The sequence below is a fragment of the Artemia sp. Qi Xiang Cuo genome, chromosome 15 (assembly GCF_049724085.1).
Source record: "Artemia sp. Qi Xiang Cuo chromosome 15, ASM4972408v1, whole genome shotgun sequence".
Lineage (NCBI taxonomy): Eukaryota > Metazoa > Arthropoda > Branchiopoda > Anostraca > Artemiidae > Artemia > Artemia sp. Qi Xiang Cuo.
Genome location: NC_142808.1, coordinates 64,153,227 through 64,170,814, shown reverse-complemented (window position 1 = coordinate 64,170,814; position 17,588 = coordinate 64,153,227). Strand labels below are relative to the sequence as shown.

General features: G+C 32.2%; 1 protein-coding gene across 2 annotated transcripts in view; it reads left to right on the top strand.

The window, feature by feature from the left end:
• The window catches only part of LOC148943982 (uncharacterized), a 254,608-nt gene that overhangs the window by 25,223 nt on the left and 211,797 nt on the right, over positions 1-17,588 (top strand). For both annotated transcript variants that reach the window (XM_089101051.1, XM_089101050.1), the window contains exon 2: positions 4,159-4,336. In XM_089101051.1, coding sequence (XP_088957177.1) covers positions 4,206-4,336 — 131 coding nt within the window. In that variant the 5' untranslated portion in view covers positions 4,159-4,205. The remainder of the gene's footprint in view (positions 1-4,158; positions 4,337-17,588) is intronic.

The window sequence follows — 17,588 nt, the reverse complement described above, 5'->3', positions numbered from 1 at the left end:
TAGGGATTTTTGTTTGTTTTAAGCTTGATCTACATATTCAATTTAAGCTTTACTCGTTTTGAAACTTATTCATTCATTTATATTTGTTCATATTGTGTGTTTGTTTGCTATGATTGCTTATTTAATTCCTGTTCGGTTTGAGTTTTACTTTTTCTTTAATAGTAATTTCTTGTAGTTTTGAATTTCAATTATTTAAAGCTTTTATTTCTGCTAATCTTAAGTCTAATATTGCTTTATTTTTCTTTGAAAATCATGCTTTTTAGATTTTTTTTTTCGAATTAGTTAATATCTGTTTGGTTTCGATTGCCAAAAATTCAATTTTTACAACATTTCCCAATTACAAAATCAACATTTTTTTTTAACATCAAAGTTTCAACTAAGTGTCAAAACCAATATCAAAGTAACAATATCATAATAACAATGTATCATAGCAAAAGAAGTATAAATTAAAAAAATATCAAAGTAACAATAAACAACTTGCATAGCTTACAGCCCTTGCCCCGCAAATCAAATTTGTCCCGTAAATCAGTAAATCATAATATCAAAGTAAACGAAGTATCAAAGAAACAATAAGTAAGAGGCATAAATTATAGCCCTAGCTCCGGGGGCTTGGGGGGGGGGGCGTGCAACCCTGGAAGCATTGTTATTGCCTTTGAACTATTTAGAACAAAATCGCTATCCCTCAATTTAAACCGTATACATTTGGAAAACTGAATGGGTAGTTTCGCTCTAATTACTTCCGATTCTTAAAAACGGCCTTAAAACTTCCAATTTGCAATCAAATAAGCAATTTTCAAAGTTTATATGATTACTCCTTCCATAAGAACCTTGTAGGTCCCAGGACATAGCTTAAGTCCCTTGCCCCGGGGCTCTGGGGGGGGGCTGTATCATCCACAGAGTCATCGTTATATTACATTTGAATTATTTTGAATTAAATGGTTGTCTAAAAGTGTGATTGAATGTACTTGGAAAAAAGAGGGCACGGAGGGAGGGAGGGGTAGTTTCCCTCTGATTACTCTGGACTCTTAAAAGGGAATTAGAACTTTCAATTTCCAAGCAAATGAGCTTTTTCTAAGTTTATATTACCACCCCTTTCATAAGAAGCTTATATATCCCAGGGTGTAACCTATAATTCTCACCCCCTGGCTCTAGGGTCGTATTAATCCTGGAGATATTTTATATGATATTTGCACTATTTAAAAAAAATAGCTATCCAAACATTTTATCAAAAATTATCTGGGGATTAGGGGGGTTGAGGGATGGTTGTGCTAGTTGCCCCTCGATCACTTTTGACTCTTAAAGAAGGAACTAGAACTTTCAGTTACCAGTCAAATAAGCCTCTTCCAAAGTTTATACGACCAGCCCTTAAAATTACTACAATATTAGAACCCCAGTTATAACTCACAACACTTGCTCCTGGGCTCTCGGGGGATTTGAATACTCCAGAGTTTTTTTTTCTGATCTTTTAACAGCTTTGAACGAAATTGTTATCTTCAATTTCGATCGAATAAATTTGTGGAAAAGGGGGAGCAAGGGAAGGCTACTTGCTCTCCGATATCTTTTGACTCTTAAAAGGGAACTAGAACTTCAAGTTTCTAATAGAATTATCCCCTTCCAAGGTAAGTACAGCCACTTCTTCCACTTGTGTAAGTGTGAATGCGAGTGTGAGTGCATTTTTGCGAATGAATGAATCTGAGTGAGTGAGTGTGAATAATTATGAATGAGTGAGTGAGTGAGTTTGAGTAATTATGAGTGAATGAGTATTTTTGAGTGAGTGAGTGTGTATCAGTGTCAGTCCACTTGGGAGTATGAACGCTTATACAACCATATTTTCTATAAGAAAAAAACCTTATATGGCTCCGAGGTGTTACTTACAACACTTGTCCCCGGGCTCTAGGGAGCTGTTTCGGTCCTAAAACTGTTAATATCTGATTTTTGGACTATTTTGAACAAAATAGCAGTCTTAAAATTTCGATCCGATGCATTTGGGGAAAAAGGGTGTCGGAGGTATGCTTGTTGCCCTCCGATCACTTTTGACTCTTAAAAAGGACACTAAAGCTTCTAGTTTTGAATTAGATGATTCTCCTAGAAATTGTATACGACATTGCCTTGTATAAAAACCTTATTTGCCACCGGGATATAACTTACAACACTTGATTCTGGGTTTTGGTGGGCTGTGTATAACTCGCAATTATTGTTAACCTGTCTTTGGAATATTTTAAACAAAAAAACTATCTTAAAATTTTATCGCACATATTTGAGGAAGAAGAAGGGAGAATGGGGCTAGTTTTCTTTCGATCAATTTTTACTTTTGAAAATGGTACTAGAACTTCCAATTTCCAATAAACTGAGCCTCCCAAATAATTTACACGACCGCACCTTCCATAAAAACCTTTATTCCCCAAAGGTATAACTTCCAACACTTGTCCCTGGGTTTTGGGAGGGTTTGTCTACCCTGCAGTTCTTTTTATCAGATCTTTGGAAAATTTGAATAAAATGGAGACATCAAAATTTTGATTTGGATGCATTTGAAGAAAGGTGGACGTTGGGGGGGGGGGGAATAAGTGCCCTCAGATAAATTTTGACTCTAGGTACAGGCACTTGAGCTTTTAATTTACAATCAAATGAGTCATCTTAAATGTTTATAGGACAACCTCATCCCTTTTAAATGCCTCCAATGTCAACAAGCTCCAAACGTCCTTTTTTTTCCGAATGCATCTGATCCAAATTTTGAAGTAACCATTTTTTTCAAAATATCAAAGATTAGGCAGCAATAGCTGTGGAGTTGAAACAATACCCATTATTCTGGGGGTAAGTGTTTTAAATTAGGCCCCGAGGGCATTTAAGGTTTTTTGGAAAGAGTAATGTTATGAGCTTTGTAAGAGGCTCATTTGATCGAAAATTCAAAGTCATAGTTCCCTTCTTAAGAGTCAACGCTGATTAGAGTTTATTTAGTCCCCTCCCCAAGCCCTCATTTACCTAAAATACATCCAACCAAAATTTTTAGATACCCATTTTGTCCAAAATAGTCCAAACGTCATATAACAATGACTCCAGGGCTGACAACAACCCCGAACCCAAGAGCCCAGGGTTAAGAATTTTAAGTTATCCCCCGGGGGTATATAATTTTTTTTATAGCACGCCTCTTTGTATAAATTGTCAGACTCATTAGCGAGCTCACAGTCGCACACACTAACACTCGCTTGCTCACAATCATTGAGGGGACAACTCTTGTTTGTTGACATTTTTCTTCGTTTTTAGCTTTACTTGCATATTCAATTTAAGTTTTACTCTTTTTAAGATATATTTATTCACTTACATTAGTACCAATTGTCTGTTTGTTAGCTATGATTGTTTTTTTTAATGTCTGTTCGTTTTGGGTTTCATTTATTCTTTAATAAATTTGGTCGTTTCGAGTTTGAGTTAGCCTACAATAGGAATTTATTTCTGCTCATCTTAAGTTCAGTATGGGTTTGACTGTTTTGGAAAAGTTCTTTTTCGGAATTTTTTTTTTAAATAATAATAATAAGACATTTCTGCCTTATTGCGTTTACTGTAGGCAACACTAGAGCGTTGCTCCTATGCTATTTTAATCTTTGTTTGGTTTGAAATTCCTTTTTTTTGAAAAACTTTTTTTTATTGAAGAATTAATGCCCAAAAAAGAGTAATCTAATAAAATTTTAAAATCGGTTTTCAAGAGGAAACCTCTCGGCTTAAATAAAATCAACTACTTCATCCAAATTTTTTTAGTAAATAATTGAATTAGTTCCATTCTGCTGGGCTCATCAAATATCTAAAACCCAAGTAAACTATACAAGTTTCCATTAAAGATAATTTTCATCGATGCATTAAGACTTGGTAAATCAGTCCAATTCTGTTTTTACTTTTGGCCCACCGTAAAGTTATACTACTTGTACATAGTAATTTTTGACACTTTTTTATATTTTCTGTCATTTTTGGTATAAAGCAAATTCTTTTGAAATGACGTTGTGTATACAACTTCTTTAACAACCATAGTTTGTTTGCCTTGTTATTTATCTCGCTAGTTTACAATGTTCATGTATATAAATACCATGTTATATAAGTACCAAACAGCTTCGATTACATTACTTATCCGATATATTATATTGGTTGCGTATAATTATAATCTTGTTTCAGGCTAATATTGAGTAAACCAGAGACCCCAGAGAATCTATTGTCATAACATGGCTCGCTATCTCAACGAATATGAAACGAAAGGTCGTATTGGTAAAGGAGCATTTGGTGTGGTTTTTAAAGCATTTAACAAGTTGGATAAATTCGAATATGCTGTGAAACGTATTTCTCTTCCCGAAAGGTTTGATATTTTTTGCTATATTTTGACCTTGTCTTAGCACACTGTCCCTGATATACCAATAGTGCTGAAACAGTGGTCTCATCCATTGACAATAACTCTATTTTACACTCTTATATGATCAGTAGAGGCCAGGAAATGAAGTTTGAACTCAACGATTGTTTTCATACTAGTTAAATAAATGTTATTAACATTTACAAAAGCTAAATATTGCTGCAAAAAAGTTTAAATTAAACAGTGTGTTTGTTGCGCGATAGGTAAGAGCTTTTTGTCTATGTTCTGCAGGGTAAATGCAGGGTCATATTTCCGTCTTTTAAATCCATATTATTATGGTTCTTACAATATTTATCATTTTGAAAGCGCTTATCGACATGACACTAACAAATGTACCTGATGCAATTAACAATGTTAAACAAAACTTCAAAGGTATTTATTTAGGTCAATATATACCAAATCATATTATTGAGTTAGGACTAAAGTGAATACACCATTCGATGCCTTTTTTTTATGCTGATTACGAATATAACAAGCATTTCTATCGGAAATTAATTTCAGCCCCCACCCTATATATGCCAATTCAGGGTTTGGTTAGGTATAGCCTATATCGGGGGGGGGGGCTGAAATTCATTTCCGATAGAACCAATTCAGGGTTAGGTTAGGTATAGCCTATATCGGGGGGGGGGGGCTGAAATTAAGTTCCAATATAAATGCTTATTATATTTGTAAACAGCATAAAAAAAGGCATTGAATGGTGTATTCACTTTATTTGAAACTCAATAATATGATTTGGTATATGTTGACCTTTATTGAGCTATTTTCTTCTAAAACAATTTAACGTGCTTCAAAACCATTCCGCTTTTTAAAATAAACGCAATAAGATTCCTTTTCCGTTCTTGAAGAATTATCAAACAGTTCGTGGTAACGAACTGTAAGTAAGGAGCGACCCGGCTCAATGGTAACCGAAATTCTAAAAACAAAATTATGGTACCAATAGATACATAAAAAGAATCAGATTTTAATTCTGATTTCAAATATATAAGTTTCATCAAGTTTAATATTATTTATCAAGAGTTACGCGCCTGAGAAAATTTGGCTGATTTTCGAAAAAAGGGGGAAAGACCCCCTAAAAGTTATAGAACCTTAATGAAAATCACACCTTCATATTCAGCGTATCAGAGAACCCTACTGTTGAGGTTTCAAGCTCCTATCTACAAAAATGTGGAATTTTGCATTTTTTGCCAGAAGAAAGATCACGAGTGCGTTTTTATTTGTTTTTTTTTCTTTCCCCAAGGGTAATTGTATTGACCCAGTGGTCCTAGAATATCGTAGGAGGGCTCATTGGAACGAAAATTAAAAGTTCTAGTGCTCTTTTTAAGTGACTAGGAAATGGAGGGCAACTAGGCCCCCTCCCACGCTCATTTTTTTCTCAAATTCTCCCAATTAAAATTTTGAGATAGCCATTTTGTTCACCATAGTTGAAAATCTAATAAATATGTCTTTTACGATGACTTAATCTCCCAAAGTTCCCAGGGGAAGGGCTGCAAGTTATGAACTTTGCCCATTGCTTACATATTGTATTGGTTATTGGGAAGTATACAGACATTTTCAGGAAGAATTTTTTCTGGTGGGGGGGGGGGGCTGGAGGAGGGGGTTACTTCGGAGAATCTTTCCGTGGAGGATGTTTCGTTGGGGTAAGGGACATTTCTATGAAGGGGGAGCCAGATTTTCAAGCATTATTTAAAAAACGATCAGAAATTAAATTGAAAAAAAACAAGTTTTTTCAACTGAAAGTAAGAAGCAACATTAGAACTTAAAATGAACAGATACTATTACGTATATAAGGGGGTTCTCCCCCAAGTCAATACCTCGCTCTTTACGCTAGAGTTTTTTTAAGTGCTTTCAAAAGAGGTATCTATTCTAATTAAAAGGCCTTTGTGATTCAGGGGTTTGTTAATTAATTTTTTTTTAACTTTTAACGTAAAGAGCGTGGTATTGACTAAGGGGAGAACCCCATCATATACGTAATAACATATACGTAAAAAAAACAATAAAAAAAAGCGATACGGCTCAATAGTAATAAAAACTTTTAAAAACGTAACTTTGTTGTCAATGAATGTATCAAAGGAATGGGCTTATAATGCTGATTCTAAATATATGAATTTTATTAAGTTTAGTATTACTCATCAAAGGCTAAGAGCCTGAGAAAATTTACCTGATTTTTTAAAGAGGGGGAAACATCCCCTAAAAGTGAAAGAATTTTAATGAAATTCACACTGTCAGGTTCAGCGTATCAGAAAACCCTACAACATAGGTTTCAAGCTCATATCTGCAAAAATCTGCAACTTTGTAGTTTTTGCCAGAAGAAAACTATACGACTATAGATGTTCGTTACGTAAGTTAGTTTGTAAATTACGTCAGAACCAAATTTAGAGACAGCCATTTAGCAAAAAAAAGGAAATTTCTTATGAAAATTTTGTTTACTTATTCAATGACGGTGAGCCAAAATAAAAGCTGCATTAACTAAAAAACAATCAGAAATTAAATAAAAAAAACAAGTTTTTTAAACTGAAAGTAAGGAGCAACATTAAAACTTAAAACGAACAGAAATTATTCCGTATATGAAAGGGGCTGTCCCCTCCTCAACGCCTCGCTCTTTACGCTAAAGTTTGACTCTGTCTCACAACTTTATTTTTTAAAACAATAAAAAACTTTAGCGTAAAGAGCGAGGGGTTGAGGAGTTGACAGCCCCTTTCATATACGAAATAATTTCTGTTCGTTTTAAGTTTTAATGTCGCTCCTTACTTTCAGTTTACAAAACTTATTAGTTTACATAAACCTTTAGTTTACATTAACATAAACCAAGGTTATGTTAGCAAGAAAAAATAATAAAAAAAACAGTAGGAAATGCGGCAAATGGAGCAAATCAAGTGTTCCAAGCGTAAATTTTAAGGATGTAATTCGGTAAATATTGTTCTTAACAAGAAGTACTTAAACGTAAACAAACTTTGAAATTCAGAGCATTATTTACAGCGAACTTAGTTAGAAGTGAGAGTGTTGTCTCAAACTGGAACTGGATAATCCTGTTTTGAAGCTCCAGAGCTTAAATATGTTTTTGGATTTCTGGATTTTATTTTGGTATTGTTCGTCAAGAAAAAGAGCCAAAATCTGTTAAAATAAAGATTATATTTTTGGTCTTCGGTGTTTTATTATATCCTTGCTGGATGCTTGATTTATCTTTCTGGTTTTTAAATCGAACGAACCAACTCAGCTAATATGTTTTTTCAAGAATACTCTCTTTCACACTATTGAAATTACTGACACACAAAAGTAAAAAAAAAAAAAAAAATTACAATTGACACCGGAACTATTTTCTTACAGTACCCTTTATATCTAAAGTATATACAATATTCCTAAAGAAATGTTAAACATCTTTTAGTCTATATTGTAAACCATATGTAACACTTGGTTCACTCTCGAGAAAATTCCTCAAACATTTTCTAACCCTGTTTTTAAATCTGGAATAATAATAAATTTGTTGGGTTTCTTATCATTTCGACGCTTTGCAATACGCTCTAACTCAATTAGATTATCTTCAGGATAATATTTTATTATAAAGATGATTATTTATTTTATTTAATAGTTAATCTTTTCTACCAACAGCTTTTATAACAAATAGTTTCGCTGCTGTGCGTAATTCATGAATTGTGTAACGAAATATTTTATTTTCTATCTTAAAGAATTTATATTTTCGTTGTAAACAACATTTAATCACTTTTGTAAAATCTGCCATTTATTAGGAGCTGATTTTATTGAAAAAATTCTAAATCTTAAATAATTGTCAAACTTGAGGAATTCTATTGCTTTCTATTTAGTATTCTTGAGACTTCCTTGAGAACGTGGATATCTATTAGTGTCCTTTAATATGTTTCTTAATTTAAGTTTGTTGAAAAGTTTTATTCTGTAATAATTCTAGATTTATTATATACTTTGGAAAAAGGTTACTGCAACCGAGTCTTTAACTCAGATAGTTTCAAAAAGAAATGATTTGCCAGTGATTTAAGGTATTTGTACACTTTTTGGTTGCAAGAAAAATCATTTCTTAAGAAAGGAAGCAATGAGCAAAAACCCTGGATAAAAAAAGTGGTATTTGTAAAGGAAAGAGTAGCGTAGAAGACAAACTTTTAGAACTCCATTATTCAAACTTTTCAGGGATCGATGATTTAAATAGAAAACTAAAAGAACATGGTTTTACTGTAACGGGACTAAAATAAAAAAGTTTTGCAAAATCAAAATGGTTATTCTTTACACCATCTAGCTTATCATACGTTTAAAAGAAGATACGCTTACATTCATAGTCGATCAGTGGCAAGCAGATTTGGTTGATATGCAGCAGTATAAAAATGAAAATAATGATTTTAATTAAATTGTTACAGTCATCGATTATTTTAGTAGATGTACCTGGTGTATTCCTTTAAAGGATAAAACGCGTAAGGAAATTATTATTGCTTGTACGGATTTATTTAAAAATAGAAAACCTAAGAAATACAAACAAATAAAGGTAAAGAATTTGTTATGAAAAACATTCAATTATTTTTTTAAGAGTCATGAAGTTCTTTGCTTCTCACCTAAAAGTAAATTGAAAGCTCAAATTGTTGAACAGTTTAATGGTGATTTGAATAGAATTAATAAAAGTAAGGGTGTTTTTGATAAAGGTTACCTACTCAATTACAAAACTGAAGTGTTTCAAGTAGCTGCAGTGAAACATATAACCCCTCTAACGTATGAACTGTCGAATAAAACTGATGAACTCATTATTGGTGGTTCGTACGAAAATAAACTCTCGAAAGTTATTCAATAAAAACTTTCATTCTATAAATGGATCCTATAAAGTTAAATAAAATATTAGTGACTATAGTGAAAAGTAGAGAAATACAAAGAAATATAGTTCGAGAGTTTGCAATAGAGCAAGTTAGATTTCGTGACTATGCTGAAAAGTGGGGTGCCCCAATCGTTGAAGCAGAAGAAAAAAATACAGACATGATTACTGATAAATTACATGAAAATAACACAAATTTAAAAAGACAATTACAACGATGGGATCCATCTTTAAGCAAGGCACTAAGTATTCAAGCTCACTCAAGTCAAGCTATTTTACCACCAAGTAAACCAAATTTCATCGCTATTGTCGATTCTGGGATAGATGAAGAACTTTTGAGAGAAATCAATGATGACTATTATCCTAAGGGATACTATTTTGAATTACCTAATTATTACTTAGAAAATTATCAATATTTAAATGATGCAATAGATGAATCACGAACACTTAATCAATAAGATATGGATGAAAAAAGATATGGAGGAACGAGGAAAAAATATCGGTCAATAATGAAAAAAGTGAATTAGAAAAAAAGTCTCAGTTCGTAAAAATCTATAAACACAGGTTAAAAGCTATTAAAGATAACTTCGATGTTATACAACCTCAGTAAGGAACTTGGATTTACATGAATTCAAATGAAATGATTGAAAAATTATATAGTTTGATAGGTAGCAGAGCTGCTGGAAATACATCTGATAAAGAGAGAAATGAATATTTTGACTAGCTTGATTCATTAGTAAAAAAAAAAAAAAATATATTAAGAAAACTGAATATAATACCATTTAGAACAACTACCTCAGAATTTGAACTTTATGACTAAAAATACTTTTCTAATAAATAGTTTTGATTATTATTAGTGGTTACACAAGTGATATGGAACAGTTTTATACAATTATTCCGATCACGTTAAATCGGAACTCTGATTATGAAATACCTTGAACTCAATGTACACTTTGGTATTCATGGTATAACATTAGTTGTAAATTTAAAAATAATACGTTTGAATACAGGGGAAAGAATAAGGATGAATGGGTAAACTTTGTTATAGGCTACCCTATTGGTTGTATGATGAAGAGGGTTTAAACTACTTCTTAACTCATTATTTAAATTCATCCCTAGATTGGTGCTCAAGCAGTATATTATCTAATCTAGCAACAATGAAATTTGTGTTTATTTTGAAAGGGGATTATAAATTTCGGGTTAATATTGATTTATGTTATATCTTAGGATTTGAAAATGGATTTGAACTAAGTAGTAAATGTAATGAATGCACTAAAGCTTCTAATATTACAAGAAATGTTGATAAAATACATATTCACTGTTCATTAGTGGATAGTTTAATTGTGAATGGGAATACAATATCTGATGTGATCTGAAGTTTTGCTCCCAAAACAGAACCTGGAACGCTGCTATGTGAGATTCCTATATAAAGGCAATATCTTACAATCAATCAAAACAAAAATATATACGCACTAAAAACGACTATAACTGATCAATTAGGTAGGTTAATTAATCTGAATGGAGAGAATATTGAATATGTTTTGAATTTGAAAAAAAGTTTAATAAAATTGTTTCATAAAATTTATAAATAAAAAGGCTAATCCATAAGAAACAATTATTGTATATAAGACAGTATGGTAGCGGGATTGGTAGTTTCTTTAAAAATATTTTCAATTCTGAATTATTCAAAACGCCCATAAAAATTATAAAAGATGAAGCTTGTTCCATCTATAAAACTATGATTAAACCTCGACTGGAATTATTTAAAAATAGAGTGATTGAATATTGGAAAAATTGGATAGATTATAATCAAAGAGAATTAAATAATTTGGGATCTCCAAAACAAATAGTTTCAAATAACAAGAGATATATCAATAAAAATCTGTATGGTCAGAGTAAATACTTATTAGATGCAATGATTTTTGGAAAGGGACTCAAAGTATATCCCTGTTGATGCTTTTGTGACACCCTCAGTGATATTCGAAGATCTACTTCCATTGTTGAAAATATTCTATAGTTTATTTAATAATTTTTTCCGTATATAATTGGCAGTGAATCAAGTTGTTGCTAATTATTGGGAAATATTTCAAATGCCTATTGTAGATGATTCTACAACTAAATATGAATATACAAAAACTAGAGAAAACAATGTGAATGTATCTCAACAATTAAATTATAATTTTATTTTGAAAGATGTTAAATCCTGGATTCTTCCAAGTAATAGTTTTCCTTATGCAGAAGGGAAATTAAAACGGTTGGATGTAACAAATTGCAAAAGATTGATCAAGCTACCTTAAGAAATAGTGGATTTAATTTGTCCAGAAATATTGAATATATTATCAATGGAAAATGTTTTGAAAGTATTGATTATGTAGGTATAACGACTACTGTCAAAAATTTATTAGAAATTTCAGATGACTATATTCAAAGTGCAGCTACTAATATGTTTTGGTATGAAGATAAAACCCAATCCGTTGATTCCTTTAAAGCAGAAATTTTTTTTGAAAGCATTTTTGCACCTGTTGCAGCCGGTGCTGGAACAATTGCACCAAAACAAAATAACCCTTTAAATTGTGGTTTATTTAAAAGATTGAAAAAAACAAAAGAAAGTCATGTGGTTAGTATGTAGTTACCGTTATCACGATCATCTGGATTTTGTCAAGATATTAATCTTGTTTTTAGAGGCGTTACACATCAAAACATATTAAAAAGAAGAGATTTTCCCATTATGATTATGAAATCTATAGCTCAAAATTATAAAGTAGATGTAATGCATTTATTATGGATGTTACCAGAATTACATCCTAGTTTATCCAAAGCGACTCAATTAGAAGTCAGATTAACGAAGAAGGCAGAACAATTAAAAGATAGATTAGAAAAGGGCATCTCATTTGAATTAAGATTGGAAGCATGTAATACCTATAAAAGTGATAATAAAACGGATAAAGAATTAACATAAGGGTACTCAGTGAACGCTATAATACAACTAAAATTGTTGTTGTGTTATAGAAATCTGAATGAGATAACAGTTATGCACAAAACAAAATGGTATTTGACCATTTGAACACTAACAGAATTAAAGTGACAGTATATAGAAATAAATATCCACAAAAAGATTTTAAATGTGATTTCAGTAAGGCTAATAAAGTTTATTCTAACGCTTATCAACGATTTTTACAATTAGGATATAAACATAAAAATTTTGATAGTGGAACAATTGTAAGCTGCAATGATTTTAAAACAGTATATCCTTTATTTTGTTTTGATGTTTGAAAGAATGAATCGAATATTTATCTAAGTGAATCAACTGCTGATATAGAAATTAAACTTTTATTAGATCAAGTACCTGCTAATCCATGCAACATTTACTGCGTTATATTTCCAGAAAGAAAAGCAATCGTGGAAGTCATTGATAGTAAATTATATGTTAATATATATATATATATTATTTTTGATTTGGAAATTTGTTCAATAAATATGTTTACTAATAAATGGAGAAAATTTGAAGCGAAATGAAAACGGAAAGTCAATACAATCGAACTACTAAAAAATAAAACTTGGATCTAGGAATTGAACACAAAATGAAAGGAATAAAATGTATTAAAACTAAACATGGAAATAAATTCATTATATTATTATTGATTATAAAGGTAAAAGGGTTGACCTATTTGCACCTAAGCGTTTTGATTCTATTGCAGCTGATCTTGAAAAGAAAATTATAAAATCAGATAAAGGTATGGTTTTAAAAGTTACTGAGAGAAAAAATAAACATAATGTAAATTATTTACATGTTGATATTGAACTATCCACTAAATATTAAATTATATTAAATTATTACAGTTTATCAGTTGTATCAGAAAAAAAATTAATACAAGTAAAATATGCATCAATATCTTGTGTCACAAGACCTGTTTTGATGGTAAAATTTATAACGGGAAATGCTTGAAAATGTAGATTTTTCATTTGAAACTCGTGTAGATTGGGTTGAGAAGGGGGTAAATTGATGGGGTAATCTATGTGTTTCAGTTCCTGTTTGCTACTATGCTACTTCTGGATGTGCATTGAATTTTTTGTTTAGCTCAACATACCATAGAGTATCACCCCAATACCCTTTGACTTTCTTGAAAAAACACAGGATCAGAAATTTAATGAATCCTGTATGTTAGAAAATGAACAAATTGCCAAATTTATATTTTTTTGTTACAGAAGCCCAGGGGGGGGGGGGGGGTATGGCATCCCAGGTGGCATAATTGTTAAACCTTTTGCCAATATTGAACAATGTTGCTTTTAAAATTTCACTATGTGCTTTAGAGGAGAATGTAAGAGAACAAAGGGGGGGGGGGGGAGGGTGGCTGGTTGCCCTATAATCACTTTTGAATGTCCCCCTCAACTTAATAGTTTCAAGTTAATATCCTCAGCTGTTCCTTAAATATGAATGATACTTTTAGTTAAGAATAGCATTTTCTACAGTATGTTTTGATTTCGTGTCATCCTCCCCTACATATTTCTTGAAAGTTTCAATTTAATGCCCCAAAATTTTTATTAGATGTCCTTAGGGGAAGGGTAGCTAAGAGAAACATGAGAAAGAGGCTGGTTTCCCTCTCCACACTTTTCAGAATTCCCTTTAACCTGAACTGAAAGCTTCAACGATACCTTCAGCTGTTCTTAAGATATTGCACGTTCGTCATTATTTTAAACTGAATGCACATAGCGTATTTTGATTTATGTTATATACCTCCCAAATTCCTAGGAGCTTCACATTGATTCCAATTGCTTTTTCGGACACACCCCGAATCAAACGTTTATCTTTTTCCTAATGATAAATTTTGGTGAATTGTATAATTTATAACCCATGCCCTAGGGCTACCGAGAACATGTTAAACCTGGACTTACTTTCAATATCTAAATTAAAATTAATTTTTTTTCAGCTGGCTTGTGGAAGAATGTAGTGATGCTCAACCAATTATCTCCTATTCCTAAAATATATTTAACCTGTCTCTCTCATTTTCCCTGAGGGAACATAGGCAGAGGCACTGACGGTACCAAATGAACATTTGGCAGGGTGTGAAATTTGGGAATATCACTGACGGGTGAATGCCCAAGACTCTTCCCCGAGTCTCAAAACCCAACATAAGTCCACCCTCTTACCTTGCCTTGGCTAGATCCCAAAACCCGAAATTAAAATCCTATCCAAGTATTACTCTAACTCTTCGAATGTCAGGTTTCTCAAATCGCTTTACTTTCTAAAACTCTTAGTCACAAACGGTGAAAGTCTTAATATTAAAAAAAATCATCAAACTAAAGGTGCTATTAGAATTGAATCAATTTGATGTTATAGCTCTTACTGAAATACAGTCCAACGACCGGGGGTACCTATTGTCTGTCAAATTATTTATAGTTTATTAAGCACCGTTCTTTAGATCATCCGATTGGTAAACAGACAGTGGTGTCTTATTTTCCACAAAGAATCACCATTACCCCTGAATTAGTCATGTCCCTAGTTTATCCTTTGGCTAGATATCAGGCCAAAACTGCCCCCTTCCTTTTAATATAATTGTAATAGCTGTGTTTTTCTACTCACCAGACCAAAATATTGATGCATACTACAAATTTATCCAGAAATTTGAGACTAGTGCCGATTTTGTTATGTCATAATACCCCGTACCCAAATGCTGAACCTTTTTAACTGTTGGTGCCAATAATGTCAAGATGTATTCAACTTGCTCCATAATTAAAGTAAAGCAAACACGTAAAATACAAACTACTAAGGGATATACATTTATTGATGTCATTCCAGATAATATGAAAAATTTTTACAGTCCCCTCCCCCTTAGCTTTACTCTTTTTGGATAGAAATTTTCATCTTTCTCTTCTTTTATCATTTTCTTCAAAATTTAACCATTTATTCTCAATAAATTACAGCTCCTACCACCCTCTTAAAAAGTCTAGCCTTCTTTTTTTTATATGTGGCTGAATATTGAAAATTTTTCCGATATTTCATAAAACAATTATTTAGTAATAAACCAAAGCATCGGTATTCCGAAGTTAAAAAGTTATATGGCACAAATTTTGAGTGGTTTGACCTCAACTTACCTGACCCTGCGAATTCCTGCAAAAAATCTTAATAGGTTCCTTTCTTCCGTCATTCAAAGCCTGCCGGCATTACAGATAATTAAAAAATTTAAAGAATAATTTCACTTCTTCTTATTCCTCTATTTCTCTGTCTGAGATCAAAAGAGGATTTGGTCAACTAAAAAAACAAGTGTTCCCTCTGGATATCCCATTGCCTCTAATTAAGTACTTTCAGTGACTTCCTTTCGAAACCCCTATCTGTACTTTTCAATGCGATAATCGAGTCTGATTAATTTCCACAAATATGAAAACAAGGTTTCTAAATCCCCTGAAAAAGAAAGGCGGAAAGCTTTGTTTTGAAGGTGTTCGTCCTATTTCTCTAACTCTTTTATTCTTGAAACTACATGAAGCATTCCTAGTAGATTGACCAAAGGAAAAATCAGACTTCTTACTGACCTGAGGCAGTTTGGAATCCTCAAATCCGCTTCTGCATACTACTACCTTTTTCTTCTTATCGATCCTATTGGAAAAATTCTTGAAAAGCCTAATTCCTGGCTAAACTTAATTTCTATTGACCTTCAAAAAGCACTTGACCTTGTCTACCACAATATATTAGTGATAAACTTGGCAATGAATACAATATTAATTCTTTCCCGATGAAATTGGTTACTTTCTTCTTATCAAATAAGGTGCAGGTAGTCAAATACCTGAATCGTCACTATAATCCTTTTCCTTTAGACATTAGACAGTTGTTGAAATATTCAACAGCCTTATGAGCATTCTCAATAAATAACAAATGATACACGGATTTAGACATAAGAGTCTATCCCTATGACTCCATGATAATGCCAATATTCTTTCTTAAATCCTCCACCTGTTTTCTTAATCCTATCCTTTCTGCAGTTTCTGTATCCTCTTTTAAAGTACTTAGCGTCACGATATTTTCTAGTCTTGATTTTTATGTCATAGATATTATCCATAGAGTTTATGCATCTATCTCCCTTCTTCTGCTTCTAAATAAATTTGGTTTCCACACTTCCTATTCTTTCAAGATTTTTACTTCTCTTATCCACCCAAATCTTGAAAACGCTTGTACAGTTTGGCATACTGAAATCTCCCGGGAAGAATCAGAAGGAATTGAATTAATCAATAAAAAACCCTGCGAAGAATTGTCAAAGAAATTAAGGTTCCACGCTCTCTTCTTCTAAAAGAAGAAACATATTGGAAGCACTTCAGTGCAGGATAGTTACATTGTGTCTCTGCTTTAGCAAAGCTGCATTACAAGACCTTCAGACGGAGCATTTTTTCCCATCTAACACTCTCCATCCAGATTCTAACCCCCTCAGGTTGTTTCCAAATCCATTCCTATCTTGTCCCCCATTCACTGTTTTACTGCCAGATATAAAAGTAAACACCTTTTTCCCCTTTATTACGGAGAAAATCAACAAAGTTTTCCGCTAGATTCCCTTTTTATTTATTTAGTACTGGTGTTGCCCAAAATTTCGTACTTTTTTGCTTGTTTTTTTCCGCTTCTTTTATTTCACTTTTTTATGTTTAACCAGTTTTTGTCCCTTTTAACTCATTTTGACGTTTCAAAGGGTGAATATATTGACTTTAAAATTATTATTCACTCTGATATTTTTGTCTTAGCAATTATTGTCAGTTTTTTATATTGCGAGCTTTTTATTGATTTTTTGTTGTCATGTTTCTATTTATTGACTTTAAGCTACTGCTTGTCCTTTCTTTTTCTTTTATGCGGTTAATGACACTTCCTAATTTACTAGTTTTACCAGTTTAATGTCATGGTCCCTATATGTATATTCATGTTTTTAATTTTTGATTTTTTTTGTAACGATTTTTGTTCAAATTAAAATCTATGATTTACCTAGTTGCAAGATGTTTGTTATTGGACTAAAAAATTTGGGGTGGTCACGTTTAGGATGGAGAGTGGGGGAGAAAACTGACGTAGACACAATTCTTCTCTGCATTAGCAGTACAATTTATCGGTATGGATTCAATTTCATGCAATGTTATTCTTAAACCTATATCGACGCTAGATTTATGGGCATAAAGAAGGAAGGACTGAATTTGAACGTTAAAAAAAATTAAGTTTCGTGATCTACGTACCAAAATTACCTGTTACAGAGTCTTTTACGTGTAAACTAAGTTTTGATTAAAAGGTCATCATTTTCTAAGAAAAGACGAAAAACGTTAAATTTTCACTCGTCCGGTTTTGGCGTTTTTATTCGTCGTGGAGAATTTTTTTATTCGAATGGTACCAAAATCAAAACTTTAGCAATTTGTTTG